Genomic DNA, 21,391 nt, shown 5'->3' with positions numbered 1-21,391 from the left:
TCAATAAGGAATGAAACTGGACGGACCACCCAACATCGACCAAGGCACCGGAAACAACAACTGCAAACCCAGCCCTATCGACCTTGAAAAGTCCTCCTTACTAACATCTGGGGCTTGTGCCAAAGTTGGGAGAGCTGTCCCACAGACTAGTCATGCAACAGCCTGACATAGTCATACTCACTGAAACATACCTTACAGACAATGTCCCAAATGCCACCATCACCATCCCCAGGTACGTCCCGTCCCACCAACAGGACAGGCCCAGCAGAGGTGGCAGCACAGTGGTATACAGTCGGGAGGGAGTTGCCCAGGGAATCCTCAACATTGACTCCAGACCCCATCAAGTCTCATGGCATCAGGTCAAACATGGGCAAGAAAACCTCCTGCTGATTACCACCTACTGCCCCCTCCCCCCTCAGCTGATGAATCAGTACTCCTCCATGTTGAACACCACTTGGAGGAAGCACTGAGGATGGGAAGAGCACAGAATGTACTCTGGGTGGGGGACTTCAATGTCCATCACCCTGAGTGGCTTGGTAGCACCACTACTGACTGTACTGGCCGACTCCTAAAGGACATAGCTGCTCGACTGTGTCTGCGGCAGATGGTGAGGGAACCAACACGAGGGAAAAATATATTTGACCTCGTCCTCACCAATTTGACTGCCGCAGATGCATCTGTCCATGACAGTACTGGTAGGCATGACCACCACACTGTCCTTGTGGAGACAAAGTCCTGTCTTCACATTGAGGGTGCCCTCCATCGTGTTGTGTGGCACTACCACCATGCTAAATGGGATTTCGAACAGATCTAGTAAGGCAAAACTGGGCATCCATGAGGCGCTGTGGGCCATCAGCAGCAGCAGAATTGTACTCAACCACAATCTGTAACCACGTGGTTCCACCATTACCATCAAGCCGGGGATCCAACCCTGGTTCAACGAAGAGTGCAGGAAGGCATGCAAGGAGCAGCACCAGGCATACCTCAAAATGAGGTGTCAACCTGGTGAAGCTACAACACAGGACTACTTGCGTGCCAAACGGTGTAAGCAGCTTGCGATAGACAGAGCTAAGCGATCCCATAACCAAATGATCAGAGCTAAGCTCTGCAGTCCTGCCAGATCCAGTCATGAATGATAGTGGACAATTAAACAACTAACTGGAGGATGTGGCTCCACAAATATCCCCATCCTCAGTGATGGGGGAGCCCAGCACATCAGTGCGAAAGATAAGGCTGAAGCATTTGCAACAATCTTCAGCCAGAAGTGCCGAGTTGATGATCCATCTCGGCCTCCTCCCGAAGTCCCCAGCATCACAGATGCCAGCCTTCAGCCAATTCGATTCACTCCACGTGATATCAAGAAACAGCAGAAGGCACTGGATACCGCAAAGGCTACGGGCCCTGACAACATTCCGGCAATAGTACTGAAGACCTGTGCTCCCGAACTTGCCGCGCCCCTAGCCAAGCAACAGTACAAAAAAACCTGTTCAAAAAAAGCAGGACAAATCCAACCCAGCCAGTGGTAATCAGTGGTAACCCCATCAGTCAACTTTCATTCATCAGTAAAGTGATGGAAGGTGTCGTCAACAGTTCTATCAAGCAGCACTTGCTTAGCAATAACCTGCTCAGTGAATCTCAGTTTGGGTTCCGTCAGAGCCACTCAGCTCCAGACCTCATTACAACTTTGTCCAAACATGGACAAAAGAGCTGAACTCCAGAGGTGAGATGAGTGACTGCCCTTGACATCAAGGCAGCATTTGACCGAGTATGGTATCAAGGAGCCCTAGCAAAGCTGTAGTCAATGGGAATCAGGGGGAAAACTCTTTCGCTGGTTGGTGTCATACCTAGCGCAAAGGAAGATGGTTGTGGTTGTTGGAGGTCAATCATCTGAGTTCCAGGACATCACTGCAGGAGTTCCTCAGGGTAGTGTCCTAGGCCCAACCATCTTCAGCTGCTTCATCAATGACCTTCCTTCAATCATAAGGTCAGAAGTGGGGATGTTCGCTGATGATTGCACAATGTTCAGCACCATTCGCGACTCCTCAGATACTGAAGCAGTCCGTGCAGAAATGCAGCATGACCTGGACAATATTCAGGCTTGGGCTGATAAGTGGCAAGTAACATTCGCGCCACACAAGTGCCAGGCAATGACCATCTCCAACAAGAGAGAATCTAACCATCTCCCCTTGACATTCAATGGTATTACCATCGCTGAATCCCCCACTATCAACATCGTAGGGGTTACCATTGACCAGAAATTGAACTGGAGTAGTCATATAAATACTGTGGCTACAAGACCAGGTCAGAGGCTAGGAATTCTGCGGCGTGTAACTCACCTCCAGTCTCCCCAAAGCCTGTCCACCATCTACAAGGCACAAGTCACGAGTGTAATGGAACATTTGCCTGGATGGCTGCAGCTGCAACAACACTCAAGAAGCTCCATTCAGGACAAAGCTGCCAGCTTGATTGTCACCCCATCCACAAACATTCAATCCCTTCACCACTGATGCACAGTGGCAGCAGTGTGTACCATCTACAAGATGCACTGCAGCAATGCACCAAGGCTCCTTCGACAGCACCTTCCAAATCTGCGACTTCTACCACCTAGAAGGACAAGGGCAGCAGATGCATGTGATCACCACCAGCTTCAAGTTCCCCTCCAAGCCACACACCATCCTGACTTGGAACTATATCGCTGTTCCTTCATTGTCACTGGGTCAAAATCCTAGAACTCCCTTCCTAACAGCACTGTGGGTGTACCTACCCTACATAGACTGCAGCAGTTCAAGAAGACGGCTCACCAGCACCTTCTCAGGGGCAATTAGGGATGGGCAATAAATGCTGGCCCAGCCAGCGACTCCCACATCCCAGGAACGAATAAAAAAAAGTATATTCTTCCTTAGCTGAAGAGGTCAAAACTGTACAGAGTACTCCAGGTGTGGTCTCACATGGGCCCTATGCAACTGTATTAAGACTTCTTTACTCTTACATTCAAATCCCTTTGTAATAAATGCAAACATACCATTTTCCTTCCTAATTGATTTCTGTTCGTGCATGTACAACAGCATCCAGGTCCCTCTGAATACCAACAGTTTCCAGTCTCTCACCATTTAAAAATATTCTGCTTTTCTATTTTTAATATCAAAGTTGATAACCTGATACATTCCATCTGTCATATCCTTACCCACTCACTCATCCTGTAGCCTCTTTGCATCCTTCTCATAGCTTGCTTTCCTACCTAACTTTATATCGTCAGCAAACTTGGATACATTACAGTCGGTCCCCTCATCTAAATCATTAATATAGATTGTAAATAGTTGAGGATCAGGCACTCATCGTTGCAGTACCTCACTAGTTACAGCTTGCCAACCTGAAAATGACCCATTTATTCCTACTTATTGAATGGCCCTGCCAGTCAATAAGATCATGGCTGATCTGCCCCAGACCTCAACTCCTCTTTCATGCCAGCTCCTCATTGCCCTCAACTCCCCGATATTTCAAAAATCTATCCACCTCCTCTTTAAATACTTTCAGTGATCTAGCCTCCACAACTCTCTGAGATAGAGAATTCCAGACATTCACTACCCTCTGAGAGAAGAAATTCCTTTGCATCTCAATTTTAAATGAGTGTCCCCTTATTATGTAACTATGTCCCCTAGTTCGTGATTCCCCTACTAGTGGAAACATCTTCTGAACATCTACCCTGTCAAGCCCCCTCAGACTCTTGTACATTTCAATAAGGTCACCCCTCATTCTTCTAAATTCTAATGAATAAAGGCCTAACCTGTTTAGCCGTTCTTGATAAGTCAACCCGTTCATCCCAGGAATCAGCCGAGTGAATCTCTTTTGAACAGCCTCCAATACCAGTATATTCTTTCTTAAATACGGGGACCAAAACTGTACACAGTACTCCAGGTGCGACCTCACCAACACCCTGTACAGTTGTAACAAGACTTCCCTATTTTTAAACTCCAATCCACTAGCAATAAAAGCCAAAATTCCATTTGCCTTCTTAATTACTTGCTGCACCTGCATGCTAACCTTTTGTGTTTCATGCACAAGAACATCCAGATCCCTCTGTGCTGCACTTTTTTGAAGTCTTTCTCCTTGGCCCCCTCCTATTTCTCCTCTACATGCTGCCCCTTGCCAACATCATTTGAAAGTACATCATTCGTTTTCACATGTATGCTGATGACACCCAGCTGCACCTCACCACCACTTCTCTCAACCCCTCCACTGTTGCTAAATTATCAGATTGCTTGTCTGGCATCCAGCACTTTATGAGCAAACATTTCCCCCAATTACAGATCGGGAAGACTGAAACCATTATCTTCAATCCACACTCCTTCTGATTCACTTTTAGTGCATCCTCTCCCTCCCTTTGCCTTACTATTGGTGGCAGAGCCTTCAGCTGCCAAGGTCCTATTCAATGGAAAACCCTTCCTAACCTGTTCTTCCTCGCTCTCTCTCTCTCTCTCCGTGTCCTTCATTAAAAATCTTCTATCAACCAAGGCTTTTTCTCCCCATAATATTTTCTTGTTGGCTAAGAGCCCATTTTCTTTATGGCTATCTATGAAGTGCCTGAGGGCACTCTTTTATGTTGAAGGTACAATATAAATTCTAGTTATTCAATCTGAGTCTTCAGAGGCAGGAGTTTTTCAGCAATTGCCATTTTGGTCTTGAGCCTATACATAGAAGTAGTATGCCATTCTCTGTTTCTGCGTGTCCTTTTCCACTAAAACAAGTGCTGAGGAGCAGTTACAGTAATCTTCATTGTAGAAAACTTTGTGTCAGCAGAAACTTAGTAATAGTAGTTTCTTTCAGTTGCAAAGCCCATTTTATCTGGGGGTGTAAGAGCACACCACACATTTGATGTAAGTAGATTGGAATTGGGTGGTTGTGCTGCATAAGCTTAATATCATCCCTGAATCAGTGAGCACAACAAGCTAATGTGGGAGATAATTGTGATAATATATGCCACACTCAATGCCTAGGTACGAATTTCAGGTAAAGTAGAACACGAGTGAGAATCATGTGATCGGATGATACCTGCCACTACCAGCTAGTATTGTTTATTTACAACTAACGTAATGCTTTACAAGCACAGTCCTTTCTAGGATTATAAGAAGTTCAATCAGCACCCATAGCAATGTGACCCCCAACGCCTTTAAAAAATAAACCTTCAAAATACACCATACAAAAATGCCCAGATGGAGTTTCCGCTTAGGGCGCAATCAATGATTCCAGTGCAAATTGCATCCAAAATCTGTGCATTTTGAGAAGTGTTTACCAACGCCCCCATCCCTCCCAAATTTCCACTCAAATTAATTTACTTATTGCCAAATGCAAAATCCGCCAGAAACCAGGGAAATTGAGCAGTTATTTGAAACATAATAAAAAAAGTTGCTTTATAAACTATTCCTTGACATATTTAAAAATGGGAACTGTTAAGGTTTGATTAACACAGTTGAAAATGGGTTTATCACAAAATATAAGCATTTTAAATCACAGTGTGAAACCACCCCACTTGTGAGTACCTAATTTTAAATGACTAAAAATGACTTTTAAAATACACAAAAATATTTTCTAGTTTGATTGAGATACAGTAGCGAGTTCTTTTAGCTTTTTAAACTCATTCAAAACTTTCAACATACACATATTAGTGTCCTTGCACCCAATTATTGGAGCCTCCCGGAAGGCCGACAAATGAGCGCAATTAGCAGAAACTTCCAATGGTGATTAATTCATTCTGGGAGCATGGCAAATTTTGTGGGTGGGGCCAGCTTCCAGTGCAATGTCTTTAAAACGGGCACAAAAGATTGCAGAAACCCAGGTTGCACTAAACACAGATTTCCTCTTAAAATTCTGTGATCTTTTGCGCTGGTTACACTGATCTCAGCTGAATGGCACTGAGGAAACCAATGCAATCAAGCAGAAATTCCAGGCCGCCATTCTAAACAGGTAAGGTTTTCATTCACACCAACCTTTCCACGGAAACCTCAAAATAATTGGCCAGTCAAACTTGAAGAGCTTTGCCAATTCAAAACAGCTGCAGAAACAAAGAACAAAACTAAAATAAATGAGCCATTTCCAAAGACAAGGTGATAGAGATTCATTTTGGGCGATAACACAAAGTAGGTACTATTGCATCAGTCACCTGTTATACTCTCCTCCAGATATTCAGTGGTTTTGAAGTCAATGGGACTGACTATCAGCGGGTATATAGCAGGTGGCCAATACAATACCACCTGTTTTATGCCACAAGACGGAACTATTTCTCAAATTAGATGAGATAGGAATACACTCATTGTCAGCATTTATTTGGCCTTCTTCAGTTGGGTCAAATTTCTGCAATGACCATTCTTAACCAAAAGGACACTTCAGAGTTACAAAACACTTAACATTAATTTAACTATCAGCTTCTTTGCAGCACCATCACAATGAAGGCTCAGAGTTTGCCAATGAAGGAGTGCTTGGGGAAAATGTTAAAATGTATGGCTGTCTAACCAGAAAATATTTGTTCAGAAACTCTTCCACAAATTCAGTGCTATTACTCCCAGTGTTTCTTCCATCTCCCATTTATCCTCCTTCTCCAAATGCACATCAAACGACTTTCACTTAATGGCTGATACTGGCTCTGTCAAGCAGGAGGCACAGAGCATATTGGATCATTGCCTTCGCTATGACCACAGTCAAGACTGTTTATTGACTGACCAACATAAAGGTGGGCTTGCTGCAAGGAAAACAAAGTACATCTGGGTTTTTGCTCCCGATCAGGTGGAGTAATCTGCCATGATTTCAGCAAGGAAGAAAAGACTGCAGGACACAAAGTATTGTTCCAAAATAACACTTGAACAAGACTAATCAAGTTATAATTGCCATAAAAAGAATTAACATTTTCAGATTATTGATTGTTCAGGAGAGGCCTTACTGTATAGAAATATGCTTGCATTGGTGATCCCAAGCTTGTTGCCTGCCACGCACGTGTAGTTGCCATAGTGATCCTCCGTGGCATTAGTGATGATGAGACTAGACCGACTGTCCAAGTTCTGGATCTGGATGCCTTGTGAGCTGTTATATATCCTGACAAGAGTGGAAAGAGAAAAAAGTCACAAGTTACTCATCCAAGACTACTGTGAAAGGAAAAGCTCTTCTTGGCATCTCAAACACTTTATATCACAGAGTTCCAATTCTGGTTTTCTACAATACTCAGAATGCTACCGTGTTTTCATATCTAAATTAGGTGTGGAAAAAGGACAAAATATACATTTGACTGTGATGGTACACCCTATGCATGTGGGGTGAGTAAGTGCAGAGTGTCTATCTTACAGCAATCTTCTTTCAGTAATATAAAAGCAAAATACTGCGGATGCTGGAAATCTGAAATAAAAACAAGAAATGCTGGAAACATTCAGCAGGTCTGGCAGCATCTGTGAAAAGAGAAGCAGAGTTAACGTTTCGGGTCAGTGACCCTTCTTTGGAACTGACAAATATTAGAAAAGTCACAGGTGATAAGCAAGTGAGGTGGGGGTGGGGCAAGAGATAACAAAGGAGGTGTAGATTGGACCAGGCCACATAGCTGTCCAAAAGGTCATGGAGCAAAGGCAAACAATATGTTAATGGTGTGTTGAAAGACAAAGCATTAGTACAGATTAGGTGTTAATGCACTGAATATTGAACAGCAGCAAGTGCAAACCTGAAAAAAACAGTGGGTAAGCAAACTGAACAAACTAAGATCAAATGAAATAAATGCAAAAAAAAAATGGTAAAAAATGTAAAAAAGAATGTAAAAAAAGAAGACAAAATAACTAAAAATGAAAGTAAAATGGGGGGCTCAGTATTCTTTCAGTAATAGGCTGGTTTTACATAGTTCCTTATCACATTCAAACAGCTCAGATCGTTTTGTAGAATTAATTACTTTATGAAGCACAGTAACTCTTGCAAATTTTCTCATGTCGTAATGTTCATTCTGTTAAGGCAGGGGGAAGAGGCAAACAGAGCTAATTTAGAATATAAAGACTGATGGAGGCAGAAAACATACAGAAGCTAGATGTTACAATACACAGCAAAGGCTGGTAGATGACAATTCAAATGCCAGGTTGATACACAGGGGAATAATGGGAAAATAAATACATCCATCTATGGAGTCAGGGAAATTAATGCCTCAAGGCTCAGTAAATAAATACTTATGAATGAAACTGAAGACTTGAATGTCCTTGGTGGAGAGTATGACTTTGATATCAGAGGCATCAGAGAAACCTGGTTCAACAATGACATAGGTTAGGTAAACATATTGGGAAACAGATTACTTTATGGAGATAGAAAGTACAAACTGGGAAACGGGTTAGTTTTTTCAATGTGAAAGGAACTTTGATTATAATGGACACAAACCTATTTTTTACATAGGCAAACAAGGTGTAAATCCTGTGAACCGAGATGAAAGATGTAAGGAAATTAACTAAAGGCGTCTGCTAGACTACAGGTCAGAGGAGATACTGGACCATGAATTTTACAGTCAAATGAGGAAGTCACATTCAGGACCAAATGCAGTTACTATGGATGACAAATTTACCAGGGATAGACTGGGAAATCTATATGGAGTAGAATAGGAGTGAAAATTTGATGCTAGACATAATATGGATTGTTACATGGAGACAATTAGCTGACCAAGCATGAGAGTCATGGTACTAGTGACTGGACATCAGGTCAAAACAAGGAAATGGTGGAGCAAGTCAGGGAATATCTTGGCAGCAGTGACAATATTTTGGTGGAATTTAAGGTTAGACATGATGAAAAAGAGAATGAGTACAATGGGACATTCAACATTAAGTAGCTAGATTTTGAGGAATGAGGCAATTGAATTGGACAGCACTTATGTAGCATGGAAGAAAAGTGGATCATTTTTAGAAATACTATACTCTGACACCAATAATTTCCACGGAGGTTCACTTAACCTCCTGCTGTAACTTCAATGGATGTTTGGCAGAAACCTTAGAGAAATGCCATTTGCACCATTTTTCTGCGGTTTCTTCCAATCTTTCACCAAAATTAAGCTGGCAGATCAAGGAATCCCCACAACGATTCTATTTTTGAGAACAAATATGTGCCACTGGGGAAGAAGGGTAACAGAGAGAAAAGACCAAAGTGGGCATCTCTCAATTAGACTGTTTGTCCCTTTGTAACTTCCTGCTCAAATCCATATATGACTCACTGGCCTGGAATTTCCATTCAATTGCACTGGTTTCTCAGCACAATTTGCCTGAAATTGGAGTAACCAGTGCAAAAGATAGATTTTGAACTGTATTATGTTCTAATAATGGTTATTCATTGTACAATAATATTACAATAGTATGTGCAATTAATCCATGCAGTAGTTGCACTCAGTTCAATAACTGAAATAAATTCTGGTTTAATCAGTCTGTTATATACATTTCAGACACATGTACATCCTTCAGTCCTAAGATGTTCATATTTTGAATTTCTATTGCACATCTCATTTAAGAAAGCCTTTATATAGATATGCATCTTACATGCTTACTGTTACGACCGAGGAGTGCACTGTCTTTCTCTAGTTCCACTTCTCCACGGGTCACAACATATATTTAAATGCTTTACCCAGTTACCGATATGGCCAATTATATACTTTATCTATACTAGTTTCAGAATAAAAATTCGTCAACCAGGTTTCTTTAATAAACCACAAAATTATTAATTTATTACAAAACAAGACTCATTCAATAAAGATGCAAAGCTTATTATCACACAGGTTGAAATATGAAAGTATAAATAACCCTTCTAAATAACCCCAACACATGCACACACACATACACACACAGGTTAAAGAAAAAATAAAGAAGCTTTCTCTGCAGAGATCAACTTTACAAAAACAAAATATCTTGGCCAAATATTTGTTAATTCTTGAGGGAAAAGAATAAGATACGGAATGTTCCAGTTGGTCTGGTGTCCGGATACACTTAGACGGGTGTCACTAGACAGATACCGTTATCATTGGGATCTTTTCAGTAACAGTTCATTCAGGAGATGTCAAGAGAAAGTGTTGCAGAAGCTTCTTAGGAGAGATGCTGCATCGGTTTCTCCAGTTCTCACTTTGGATTCTCAGGATTTTTCAAAGAGGTGGAAGAGGGTGATCTGGTAGCCTCTCTCTCTTAGCAGGCTTACACCCCAACTGAACTCCAAACAATCCAAAAACAAAAACAACTTCTGACCACCATAAATCTAGACATTTCACTTCTCCGTAAACACCTCTAATAGTCAGAAAGGTTTCTGCGGTTTACTTAGCTTAAGACATGTAACTTCCACTAAGTGTTTGCTTTTAAGCAAAGTCCCAAGTGTCCTTCCAGTGACCCTTTTAAAAAAAAAACAAGTCCACCATCTCCTCAGGTATTTCCACAGTCTTTTGAACACAAGTCCTCAAAAATATTAACAAGGGAAGCACATTCATGATACCTCCATCTTGGAGGAATGAAACATAATTTTTTAATGTGTTTCATTATAGAGGTGGAGGTAAGAGAGGAGGGGGAGTTGCACTATTGATTAGGGAGAACATCACGGCAGTACTTAGAGAGGATATCCCGGGGGGAATGTCCAGCGAGGCCATATGGGTAGAACTTAGAAATAAGAAAGGGGTGATCACTTTGATGGGATTATTCTAAAGGCCCCCCAATACTCAGAGGGAAGTGGAGGAGCATATATGTAGGAAAATCACAGATAGGTGTAGGAATTATAGGGTTGTAATAGTAGGTGATTTTAACTTCCCTAATATTGACTGGGGCTGCCTTAGTGCGAAGGGATCAGATGGGGAAGAATTTGTTAAGTGTGTCCAGGATAGTTTTCTGGAGCAGTATGTGGATGGCCCTACTAGAGAAGGGGCTATACTCGACCTCCTCTTAGGAAATGAGGATGGGCAGGTGGTTGATGTGTCAGTGGGGGAGCACTTTGGGACCAGTGACCATAACTCTATTAGCTTCAAGATAGTTATGGAAAAGGATAGGACTGGTCCTCAGGTTGAAGTCCTAAATTGGGGGAAGGCTAATTTTGATGGTATCAGACAGGAACTCTCAAAAGCTGAATGAGAGAGGCTGTTTACAGGTAAAGGGACGTCTGGCAAGTGGGAGGCTTTTAAAAGTGAGATAGGAAGAGTTCAGGGCCAGCATGTTCCTGTTAGATGGAAGGGCAAGGCTAGCAATTTAAGGGAATCTTAATTGACAAGGGATATTGAGGGTCTGGTCAGGATAAAGAAGGAGACGTATGTCAGGTCTCGGCAGCTCGGATCAAGCGAGTCCCTCGAGGAGTATATTGGATGAAGGACTACACTTAAGAAGGAAATTAGGGGGGCGAAAAGGGGCCATGAGATTTCCCTGGCAGATAAGATAAAGGAGAATCCTAAAATTTCTATAAGTATATTAAGAGTAAAAGGGTAGCTAGGGAGAGAGTAGGTCCCCTTAAGGATCAGTGTGGCAATCTATGTGTGGAGCCACGGGAAATGGGCGAGGTCTTAAATGAATATTTCTCATCCGTATTTACTGTGGAGAAGGTCATGGAAGCTAGTGAGTTCAAGGGAGGGAACACCGATATCCTGGAGCATATCAACATTACAAAGGAGGAGGTGTTGGAGGTATTGAAGCGCATTAAGGTGGATAAATCCCCAGGGCCTGACCAGGTGTATCCTAGGATGCTATGGGAAGCAAGGGAGGAGATTGCTGGGGCCCTGGCAGAGATTTTTGTATCATCGTTAGCCACGGGTGAGATACCGAAAGACTGGAGGATAGCTAATGTTGTGCCTTTATTTAAGAAGGGCAGCAGTGATAAGCCAGGGAACTACAGGCCAGTGAGCCTTACATCAGTGGTGGGAAAGTTTTTGGAAGGGATTCTGAGAGACAGGATTTATATGCATCTGGAAAAGCATGGTCTGATTAGGGATAGTCAGCATGGCTTTGTGCGTGGGAAATCATGTCTCACGAATTTGATTGAGTTCCTTGAGGAGGTGACCAAGAGATTGACGAGGGCAGGGCAATGGACATTGTCTACATGGACTTTAGCAAGGCCTTTGACAAGGTCCCGCATGGTAGGCTGGTCCAGAGGTTTCGAACACATGGGATCCAGGGTGAGCTAGCAAATTGGATACAAAATTGGCTTGGTGATAGGAGGCAGAGGGTGGTCGTGGAGGGTTGTTTCTCAGATTGGAGGCCGGTAACCAGTGGTGTGCCGCAGGGATCAGTGCTGGGCCCTCTGTTGTTTGTCATATATATTAATGACCTGAATGTGAATGTAAGGGGCATGATTAGTAAGTTTGCAGATGACACCAAAATTGGTGGTATAGTGGACAGTGAAGAAGGTTGTCTAAGGTCACAACAGGATATAGATCAACTGGGAAAGTGGGCAAGGGAGTAGCAAATGGAATTTAATGCAGACAAGTGTGAAGTGATGCATTTTGGGAAGTTAAACCAGGGCAGGACGTATACAGTGAATGGGGAGTGTTGTTGAGCAGAGAGACCTTGGGGTGCAAGGACATAGTTCCCTAAACTTCATTTAGAAGCACAGAAATTACAACATTGAAAAAGGATGTTCGGCCCAACCAGTTTGTGTTGATGTACGTGTATGGTTACTTATCCCCTTACTGTTCGCATATCCCTTTATTCTCCTTTCTTTCAACCACCTATCTAACCTATTCTTAACTGACAGGTAGACTGGGTGGTGAAGAAGACGTATGGCATGCTTGCCTTCATCGGCTGAGGCATTGAGTACAAGAGTTGGGACGTCATGCTACAGTTGTACATTACATTGGTTAGGCCACATTTGGAGTACTGTGTGCAGTTCTGGTCGCCGCACTACAGGAAAGATGTGATTAAGCTAGACAGGGTGCAGAAAAGATTCTCAAGGATGTTGCCTGGTTTGGAGGGCTTGAGGAAAAAGAGAGATTGGATCGGCTGGGTCTGTTTTCCCTGGAGAGAAGGAGGCTGAGAGGGGACATGATAGAGGTATATAAAATTATGAGAGGCATTGATAGGGTAGATAGCCAGAGTCTGTTTCCCATGGTAGGGGTGACTAAAACTAGAGGGTATAGAGTTAAGGTGAGAGGGAGGATGTTTAAAGGGGATCAAAGGGGTAAATTTTTCACACAAAGAATAGTGGGTATCTGGAATGAGCTGCCTGAGGAGGTGGTGGAGGCAGGAACAGTCGCGACATTTAAGAGGCATCTGGACAGGTACTCGAATGAGCAGGGCATTGGGGGATATGGAATTAATGCAGGCAGGTGGGATTAGTATAGATAGGCATTATGGTCGGCATGGACGCGGTGGGCCGAAGGGTCTGTTTCTCTGCCGTACGACTCTATGACTCCAAAGTATGGACAAAAACAGAATATGAAAAATTTAAAACACATTTCCACACTCAGTCTCATTTACTCTTTACCTGTAACTAATAAAGCTTATGCCCTGTACCATCGTTGCACTCAGATAACTCAAAGTTAAATTCTAGACAAAACATCAGCAATTAAATTGTTATTCGCCACAATATGGATAATCTTTAAGTGATAGGGCTGCAATAGTAAACTCCATCAAAATAGTCTGGCATTCTGGTTTTGGAATTTTTCTACAAAGGCTAGGGGGTTATGATCAGTATATACCAGTGTCTCCCTGTAGCCATGGTGAACATATCCTTCAAAATGTTTTAAAGCTAGTAGTAAGCCCAGGGTTTCTTTTCCCACTGTAGAGTGTCTCTTTTGGTGTCAATTTAGCATTTTGGAAAAGTATCCCATGGGCCTTTATGAGCCCGATTCATCTTCTTGGAACTTGAATGCACCTATCTCCAGGTCACTAGGATCAATTGCTACCTTCAGGGGCTTAGTGAAATTTGGGGCAGCCAACACTGGTTCATTGGTCAAAATTGCTTTCAGCCTCTCAAAAGATGCTTGGCACTCCCCCGACCACACTACCTTGGCTTTCGTTTGTAGGAAATCCATCAGTGGAGTAGATATAGTGCTGAAATTCAGTGCAGACTTGTGGTAGAAGCAACACATCCCCAAAAACCTCATGATTTCTCATTTAGTCTTAGGGGTAGGGAACCTCATCAATGCTTGTACTTTTGCTGTTCTTGGCAACACTTGTTCTTGCCCTACTCTATACCCTAGGAAGGTTATCCGCACATTTACAAATTTACATTTGGCAAGGTTTCTCATCAAATCAGCCGATTGTAATTTTCTAAACAGAGCTTCTAGTTGTTCCAAGTGGTCCTTCCAAGTGTCACTGTATACCCACACATCATCAAGGTAAACCACACAGTTCAGAATACTGGCTACCATTTGGTTCATTCGTCTCTGGAAAGTTCCTGGGGCATTTTTTAGCCCGAATGGCATCAGTCAGCATTGGAAAAGACTGTCTGGTGTGACAAAGGCCAGTATCCCTTTAACAAATCTATTTTGGTAAGAATGTGGCACTGTTAACTCTATCAAAATAGTCTTCCAAGCAAGGAACTGGATAGGAGTCTGCCTTTGTTACAGCATTAACCTTTCTGTAGTCTATGCAAAATCTAGTTGAACCATCAGGTTTAGGCATTAATATGACTGGGGAACTCCAGATGCTTTGACTGGGTTTATTTAGGTGGTTTACCAACAAGTATTGAATTTCTGCTTTCACCTGGGCTTATTTCTCTGGAGCTAAGCGGTAAGGATGTTATTTTATAGGAGAAAATCATCCTTGCAAAAGACAAGGTTGAAGCATTTGCATCCATCTTCAACCAGAAGTGCAGAGTGGATGTTTCATCTCGGCCTGCTCCTGAGGTCTCCAACATCACAGATGCCAGTCTTCATCCAAACCTCTTCACTCCACATGATATCAAAAAAGTCTGAATGCACTGGATACTGCAAAGGCTATGGGCCCTCACAACGTGCAGACTTGTGCTCCAGAAATGGCCGCACCACTAGCCAAGCTGTTCCAGTACAGCTACAACACTGGCATTTAACCCCAATGTGGAAAATTGCCCAGGGATGTCCTGTGCACAAAAAGCAGGACAAATCCAAACCAGCCATTTACCACCCTATCAGTCTACTCCCATTCATCAGCAAAGTGATGGATTGTGTCATCAACACTGCTATCAAGCAGCACTAGCTCAGCAATACCCTGCTCACTAATGCTCAGGCCACCCATGTTTCGACCTGATATAAGACTGAAGGTCAGTATGTCCAGCCAGATGAGGCATAATAAGCTTCAAAAGGTTAGAAGTGGACCCAATGAGTATTGCAGTCCAACAATGCAGAAGGGACCCTTCCAGATGTGGGCATTTAAAAAAGGTTAGCATAAGCTGCCTTACACTGAGCATGACGGGGGAGGGGAATCTACACACCTCTTCCATCCTCCATCCACCCTCTGCCTCCCCATCCTCTCCCCACCCCCACCGCACCACTTACCCCGCCACTCCAGCCCAGGGATAGCATGAGACAGACAATTGTCTGAGAGAAGTTGGAGTTAGGGTTAGGTTGTCTGATGCCACAAACTGCTCTGCTGTTGGAGGGCATTGGTATGCATTATCTGTGCAACTAATGGTATGGCAGCTTGCAGATGATTGGTCCCAGTGTGTCAGTATGATCTGATGTTTTTGAGACTGACAGAGTAGCAGATTTGCCTTGCTAGAAATTTTGCTCTTGTATTTTTGAAGTTATTTTTGCTACAGATTGGCAAACGTTGTTGACAACACAACACAGCCTTGCTGTCTGCCCTAGAATTCGTTGCTGAGTGAGGATAATGTTCTCGCACAAACCTTTCTAGTCGAAACCTAAATTCCACAGTCACTAAAAGTTGTCACCATTTCTTGGTTTCTTGTTCTTGGAAAATAAGATAATTTCAAAGTATCTGTAGATTTGCACTGTCTGACATAATGCCCATCAAACATCCTTGTTCAACTCTAGTGTACTGTATACATGAGGTTATCTTCGATTCCATGCATCTTCATTTTAGCTAGTCATCTGCTGTGTGGAACTTCTCCTGGTTGATTTTTAAATGTTATATTTTGTTGCAACACTCACCGCTTGTCTTCCTTATACCACTCGAAATCTGCTGGTGGGACAGCCGAAACCTCACAGTGCAGCATCCCAGTACGCCCCACTGCAACATCTGCACTCTGAGCGTATTTAATTGTGGGAGCATCTGTAAAACAGTACAAATCCACATATGGAGAGTAGCACTGAAAAAAATGATTATCACATTCTGATGCAACACTTTCCATACTTTGCCGAATAATATAGTAATCTTAGGGAATAATCATGTGCCAAAGCCTAATGCATTCAAGAGTTTTTAATGTATGCATTTTAATCCAGGGTTTTAGCCAGTTTAATTTAAATGTATTACCACCTCTGCTAAGTTGGCATTTGGAAGAATGTCATATGAATGTGAGAAGCATTCATGCATTCACATCATCAGCAGTAATTTCTCAGCTTAAAAGGGGAGATCTTTCACTTGTATTCCTGGCAGAGAACCATGACTAGCAACACATATCTACAAATTGAACATCCCCAGGCCATGATTTTCTACACATTTGGATGAAAAATAACAAGCTGGAGGTGCACAATTCCCTGAAGTACACTCTTGACAGTAGATGTTCATGTGGTGGGTAGTGAATTGGAAAGTCTCCCTTGTAATCTTCAAAGGATAGCACAGGGCACTTTAAAAAATGTTTTACAATTTGATAGAATAACTTTCATTGCACAATTTGGAGATAGAATTTGGGATCTTTCTGACCTGCATCAATATCACCCCATATTGTGCATTAGCCCATTGAGCTAGCGGGGGACCTACATCGCCTTTCCGAATTCTGCTCAACTAATAGAAATAGGCCCCGAAATTCCCAATATGTTCTTCCAATCTGGTATTGATTTGATGGGAGATTGGCAAAACTATCAGGGACATGGAGTAGGTAGCTGAAAAGGGCTACTTAAGCCACTTCTCTGGGCATCCTACTGATCTCCGACCAAAGTAAGCACAGGAGATCGGGTGAAGCCTTGAGGAATTTCTAGGCCATACTGTATACAATGATGCAGCATGTTGGAGTGGAGTTGACTGCAATTCCTCACAAAATAAGTTCCCAATCTCAACCCATCCTGCCAGGGTACCTACTGAACAGAAGGAAGGTACTCCTACATAGGGAGGGAGTGAAGGTCAGAAAGTCATGTCATACGACAATCCTCCCAATGGCAAGTTACTGAGCTTCAACAACAGAGCCAAAGAAGCAGATTGTTTAGTTCAGTTACGATATGTTTTTTGAGATTTATGCAGATATTTTTCTCATACTCTGCCAAAAACAATTCCCCCCAGTAATCCCTTCCGCCCCAGTAACTAGATATTGCCTTTATAGGGTTAATATCCAGTAATGTCATAAGCCCAGGGATTGAGAAGAAGCCCATCACTGTATTTGGCTTATGTTGCCCTCACATGACTTCCTGAATCATGGTTTAATAACAAAGGGTAGTCACAGCAAAGACAGCACAACAGATGATATAATATATACATTCCTCCTTGAATGCATAAGGAAGCTGAAAATAATTTCAGCCATGGCATTTCATTAATATTATTATTACTGTACATGAGATAGTATCCCTTAATATAACTTCACATGAGGTTCTTTGCTTATTTTGCAGTATGTTTTCTTCTAATGGCCTCAAAAGAACTGATGAATGTGGGATGAGGTGGGGGAAGCAATGGTAGCTGTTTTTTGATTGGCACACCCACTGGCAAATCACCAACAGGGTGGAAGGCATTGTCCCAGTCCTCCGCCTGGCCGGGCAGACCAAGAAAAAAGCGACAAAGGGATACCTGAGCTGTAGGATTTTAAACAAAAGACTCAGGGCCTATAGCTGGAACATAAAATGCAAGAGGTCAGTATGTGCAGTTAGATGTTGCCGAGAAAGAAAGGTGATGACAAAAATTCAAGTAATTTAGCGAATGAATAAACACATGGTTTACTATTTCCAACCTCTCATTTTTCAGGAGAGGAATAAGATTGAATTAAGTAATTGGTATTCGCTTTAACTGTTGTTTTATATGTTCAATTGAGTCATCCTGTCCCATTTAAAATACTTACCCCAAATCATTATCCTTCTGTACCTTATTGGCTGTACATTGCACACATTAGTCAGCTGGCTCAGTGAGCTGTTAACCAGTGGGTGAAGAAAATCACACTTGCAACAACAACTTTCATTTATAAAAGAAAGGACTGCATTTATGCGAATAGTCACTGTTGTACTGCACGAAACACACATAACTAATTTGCACACAAGCTAATGCTTAACATGGTCCAATCAGATATCGGGATGGTTAACAGCCAGTGATGTGATTGATGCACTCAAGTCTATGTAATAAAAAGGATATCAAAGGAAGGAGGTGGTGGAAAAGGAAGAGAACTTGTGGTGGGGAAAAGCCAATTGATAGGAGTTTGGGTCTGAATGTAGGGTAAAATCATAGGTTACATAAAAATTAGCAAAGAATTAGGCATAGCCAGAAAGCTTGTTGAGGAGGAGCTAATGATGAGATGTAACTAATCCATTGCTGGTGAATCTGGTCGGTGAACTCAAGAGGAAAATAAAATGTTAAGGGACTGAAAGGGAGGAAGGGGTGGTTTGGACTCTACAAGGGAAGATAGAGAATGTCAATGTTTGTCTCTGATATGTTTATACTGACATAATGAATTGTGCAGTTTCTTAAAACAGTTAAGATAATGAGTTTTTAACCCCAAACGTACTGCAATGAAAATCAAGAACAAAAATACACCACAAACAAAATATTCCATTTTGTTGCAGTGTTGCGTTTGGGTACACCAAGGAGTTAACATTTCCTCTGCTGATAATTTTACTGAAAAGCCTATTCTAAATACAAAATGGGAAATCCCGTTTTGTAGTCATGTTTAACAATATGGCTCGAAGATTGACAGGAGAAATTTCACCCACTATAATGGAATAATGATAAATTTGTAGAAGGCAATAGTTAGGCTACAGTTATATCGTGTGCCGTAATGGTCACACTGTTATAAAAAATACATTACAGCTAGATTCATTAGGGTGATGCCAGGGCTGGGAAACTATAATTAAGAAGACAGACTCAAGTTCCAGAAATATTTCCACTGGAGCAGAGGCGGCAAAAAGAAGACTTAATGGAAGTTTCTAAACTTATGATGGGTTATGATACAGTGAATAGAAAAATACCATTTCGGGGGTCAGTGATGGGGGTCATCAAATTCAAATTGTCATTGACAGTGAGGAAAGAGATTAGAAAAAATGTTTTAGGCAGAATGTTGTTCGAGTATGGAAAGCTTTGCACATGGAGTGGATGAGGCAGAGACAAAAGTATCTTTGAAGGGAAAAATATTTTAGGCTGAAGATAGTGGAGAACTGGGTTTTAGTTTTGTAAAAAGCCAGCCCAGACAGAACGGACTCAATGGCATCCTTCTGTGCTGTGGGATCCTGGGGTTCATGGGAAAGAAGGGAAGATAGTGCTGATTGGTGAAGAACTGCACTGTAAAATAAACTCAGCTTTTCCACCAACAACAAAAGCTGTAGCTGGTGGTTATCAATGTGTTCCAGGAATCAGTCCAGCAACGTAAGTGTAGCATAAAAAGAATGGCACAAAACCAATTCTAACAATGGGGATGTGAGTGTATCTTAGAGATTGTGAAGGCATTCATCCAGTGTACTTTTATTTTTAAAAGCTTTAGGACTTATTCTTTGTGATTCCTCCAGGAAAGGAAAAAAAAATCATGCAGCGTTCCATTTGAAATCACCTGATTTCATCAGTAACAGGAATTATGAAATCGCTAGCTAGCCTACAGATTATGTAGCCCAATATACTTAAAGCAAACTGAGACAGGTAGATAACAATCTTTCCTACTGGTAATATTAGGTGAGGTCCAACTCTTCAGCAATCAGTATTATTTACTATGATACTAAGTGAAGGCTGATGCCACTGGTTGAAGAAAGGATGAAAAACTTAGTGATTAATGGAGCGCTCTTGTATGTCAGGATGAGAGAATGGCAGAGATAGTTGATGGGTTTTGCAGAGGAAGGTGTAATTTGTACTGTAGAACTACCTGGAATATGTGGAAGATGTACTATTGGGGATAAATATTAAAGAGAAAAATGTACTAAAGCAGTTAATGTAATTACAAGTAGAAAAGTAGTTGGTGTGTATCCCAGAATACTGCAGGAGGTTGACAAGGACCAAGTGATGACATTAACCATAATTTTTCAAAAATCTTTGGTTATGGGAATAGTGCCATTGGTCAGCAAAGTGTCACACACCCCTGTTCAAAAAGGGGACTAGGATAAGTCAGGAAATTAAGTCAGTTAATCTTAACTTGACTGTGTGCAAACATCTAGGGTGGAACTTCCTGTGGGGTTATAATTGGGAAGTTACATCCAAAATTGTACATCCATTTTACTGATGTATGTTTAAACCCAAGTTTCCTGTCAATCTCCTTAACATACGCAGGAACATAAAAATGGGCGTAAACAGCAGAACTTTAAATTTAAAACAATGGGAGACCAGGAGGCTGAGAAACAATTAACTTAGCAATTGGAGTGTCAACCTGGTTAAAAGCATTTCTAGTTCTTCATTTATAACAACAAAATAACATAAATTTACACATGTAGACTAGCTGTGTATGTAGATAAATATGAGTCTCTGGGCAGAATTTTCACTGACCTGACCCACAGCAGATTCCCCCACACATCAGCTGGGCCTCCAGTCAGGCAGAAAGCCGGTGCCTGATGGCCACATCAACTCGTGAGCTCGCACTGGTACCAGGGGGCCGACCATAGGGGGGGCAATGTGAGGGAATGTTGGCTGGGGAGAGGGGTCAGATGAGGGACAATTGTTGGGATGATCAGGAGGAGGTGGGCTACTGAGGCTGGGCACTGAGGAGGGGATTGGGCCCTGGTGGTGGTGGTGAGATCAGAGCCTGGTGGTAGCTGTGGGGGAATCGATTTCATGTGGTGGGGAGAAATTGGGGCCTGGTGGGAGGGTGCCAGTGAATGGAGGCCTCAGGGCTCAGGGGAAAGGCTGTTGGGGGGAGGGTCCCGATTGTGGAGGCTACACAGACAGGTCCCTGGATCTAGGGGGTTCGAAGGCACTTACCTCCTGAATCTACCAAATCCCGGCTTGAGGAAGTGGCTGACTTCCCTGACAATTGGGAAGCATGGCCGACAGCTGTTAAAGTCCAAAGGCTGCATGAAAATTAAGCTAGCAGCCTGATTATCATAATTAAAACTCCAACCCACTTCCTTGTGTTGGGTTGGTCGCCTGCCCCACTTTCCAGCCTCAGCTAAAACTGGAAATGGGTGGGTTGGAAACAGGTTTGGGTCAGGAATCAGATTTCTGACACTTTAACCCAC

At 42.4% G+C, this 21,391-nt stretch overlaps 1 protein-coding gene across 1 annotated transcript in view; it reads right to left on the bottom strand.

The window, feature by feature from the left end:
• The window catches only part of LOC137374452 (limbic system-associated membrane protein-like), a 1,003,210-nt gene that overhangs the window by 163,366 nt on the left and 818,453 nt on the right, over window positions 1–21,391 (bottom strand). Inside the window, exons 5-6 of the mRNA XM_068040581.1 lie at window positions 16,040–16,160; window positions 6,932–7,083 (exon numbers count right to left, since the gene is read on the bottom strand). Of these exons, the coding sequence (XP_067896682.1) occupies window positions 6,932–7,083; window positions 16,040–16,160 (273 nt within the window). The remainder of the gene's footprint in view (window positions 1–6,931; window positions 7,084–16,039; window positions 16,161–21,391) is intronic.

The sequence above is a fragment of the Heterodontus francisci genome, chromosome 10 (genome assembly GCF_036365525.1).
Source record: "Heterodontus francisci isolate sHetFra1 chromosome 10, sHetFra1.hap1, whole genome shotgun sequence".
Classification (NCBI taxonomy): Eukaryota; Metazoa; Chordata; class Chondrichthyes; order Heterodontiformes; family Heterodontidae; genus Heterodontus; species Heterodontus francisci.
This window is presented reverse-complemented; position numbering and strand designations above follow the sequence as displayed.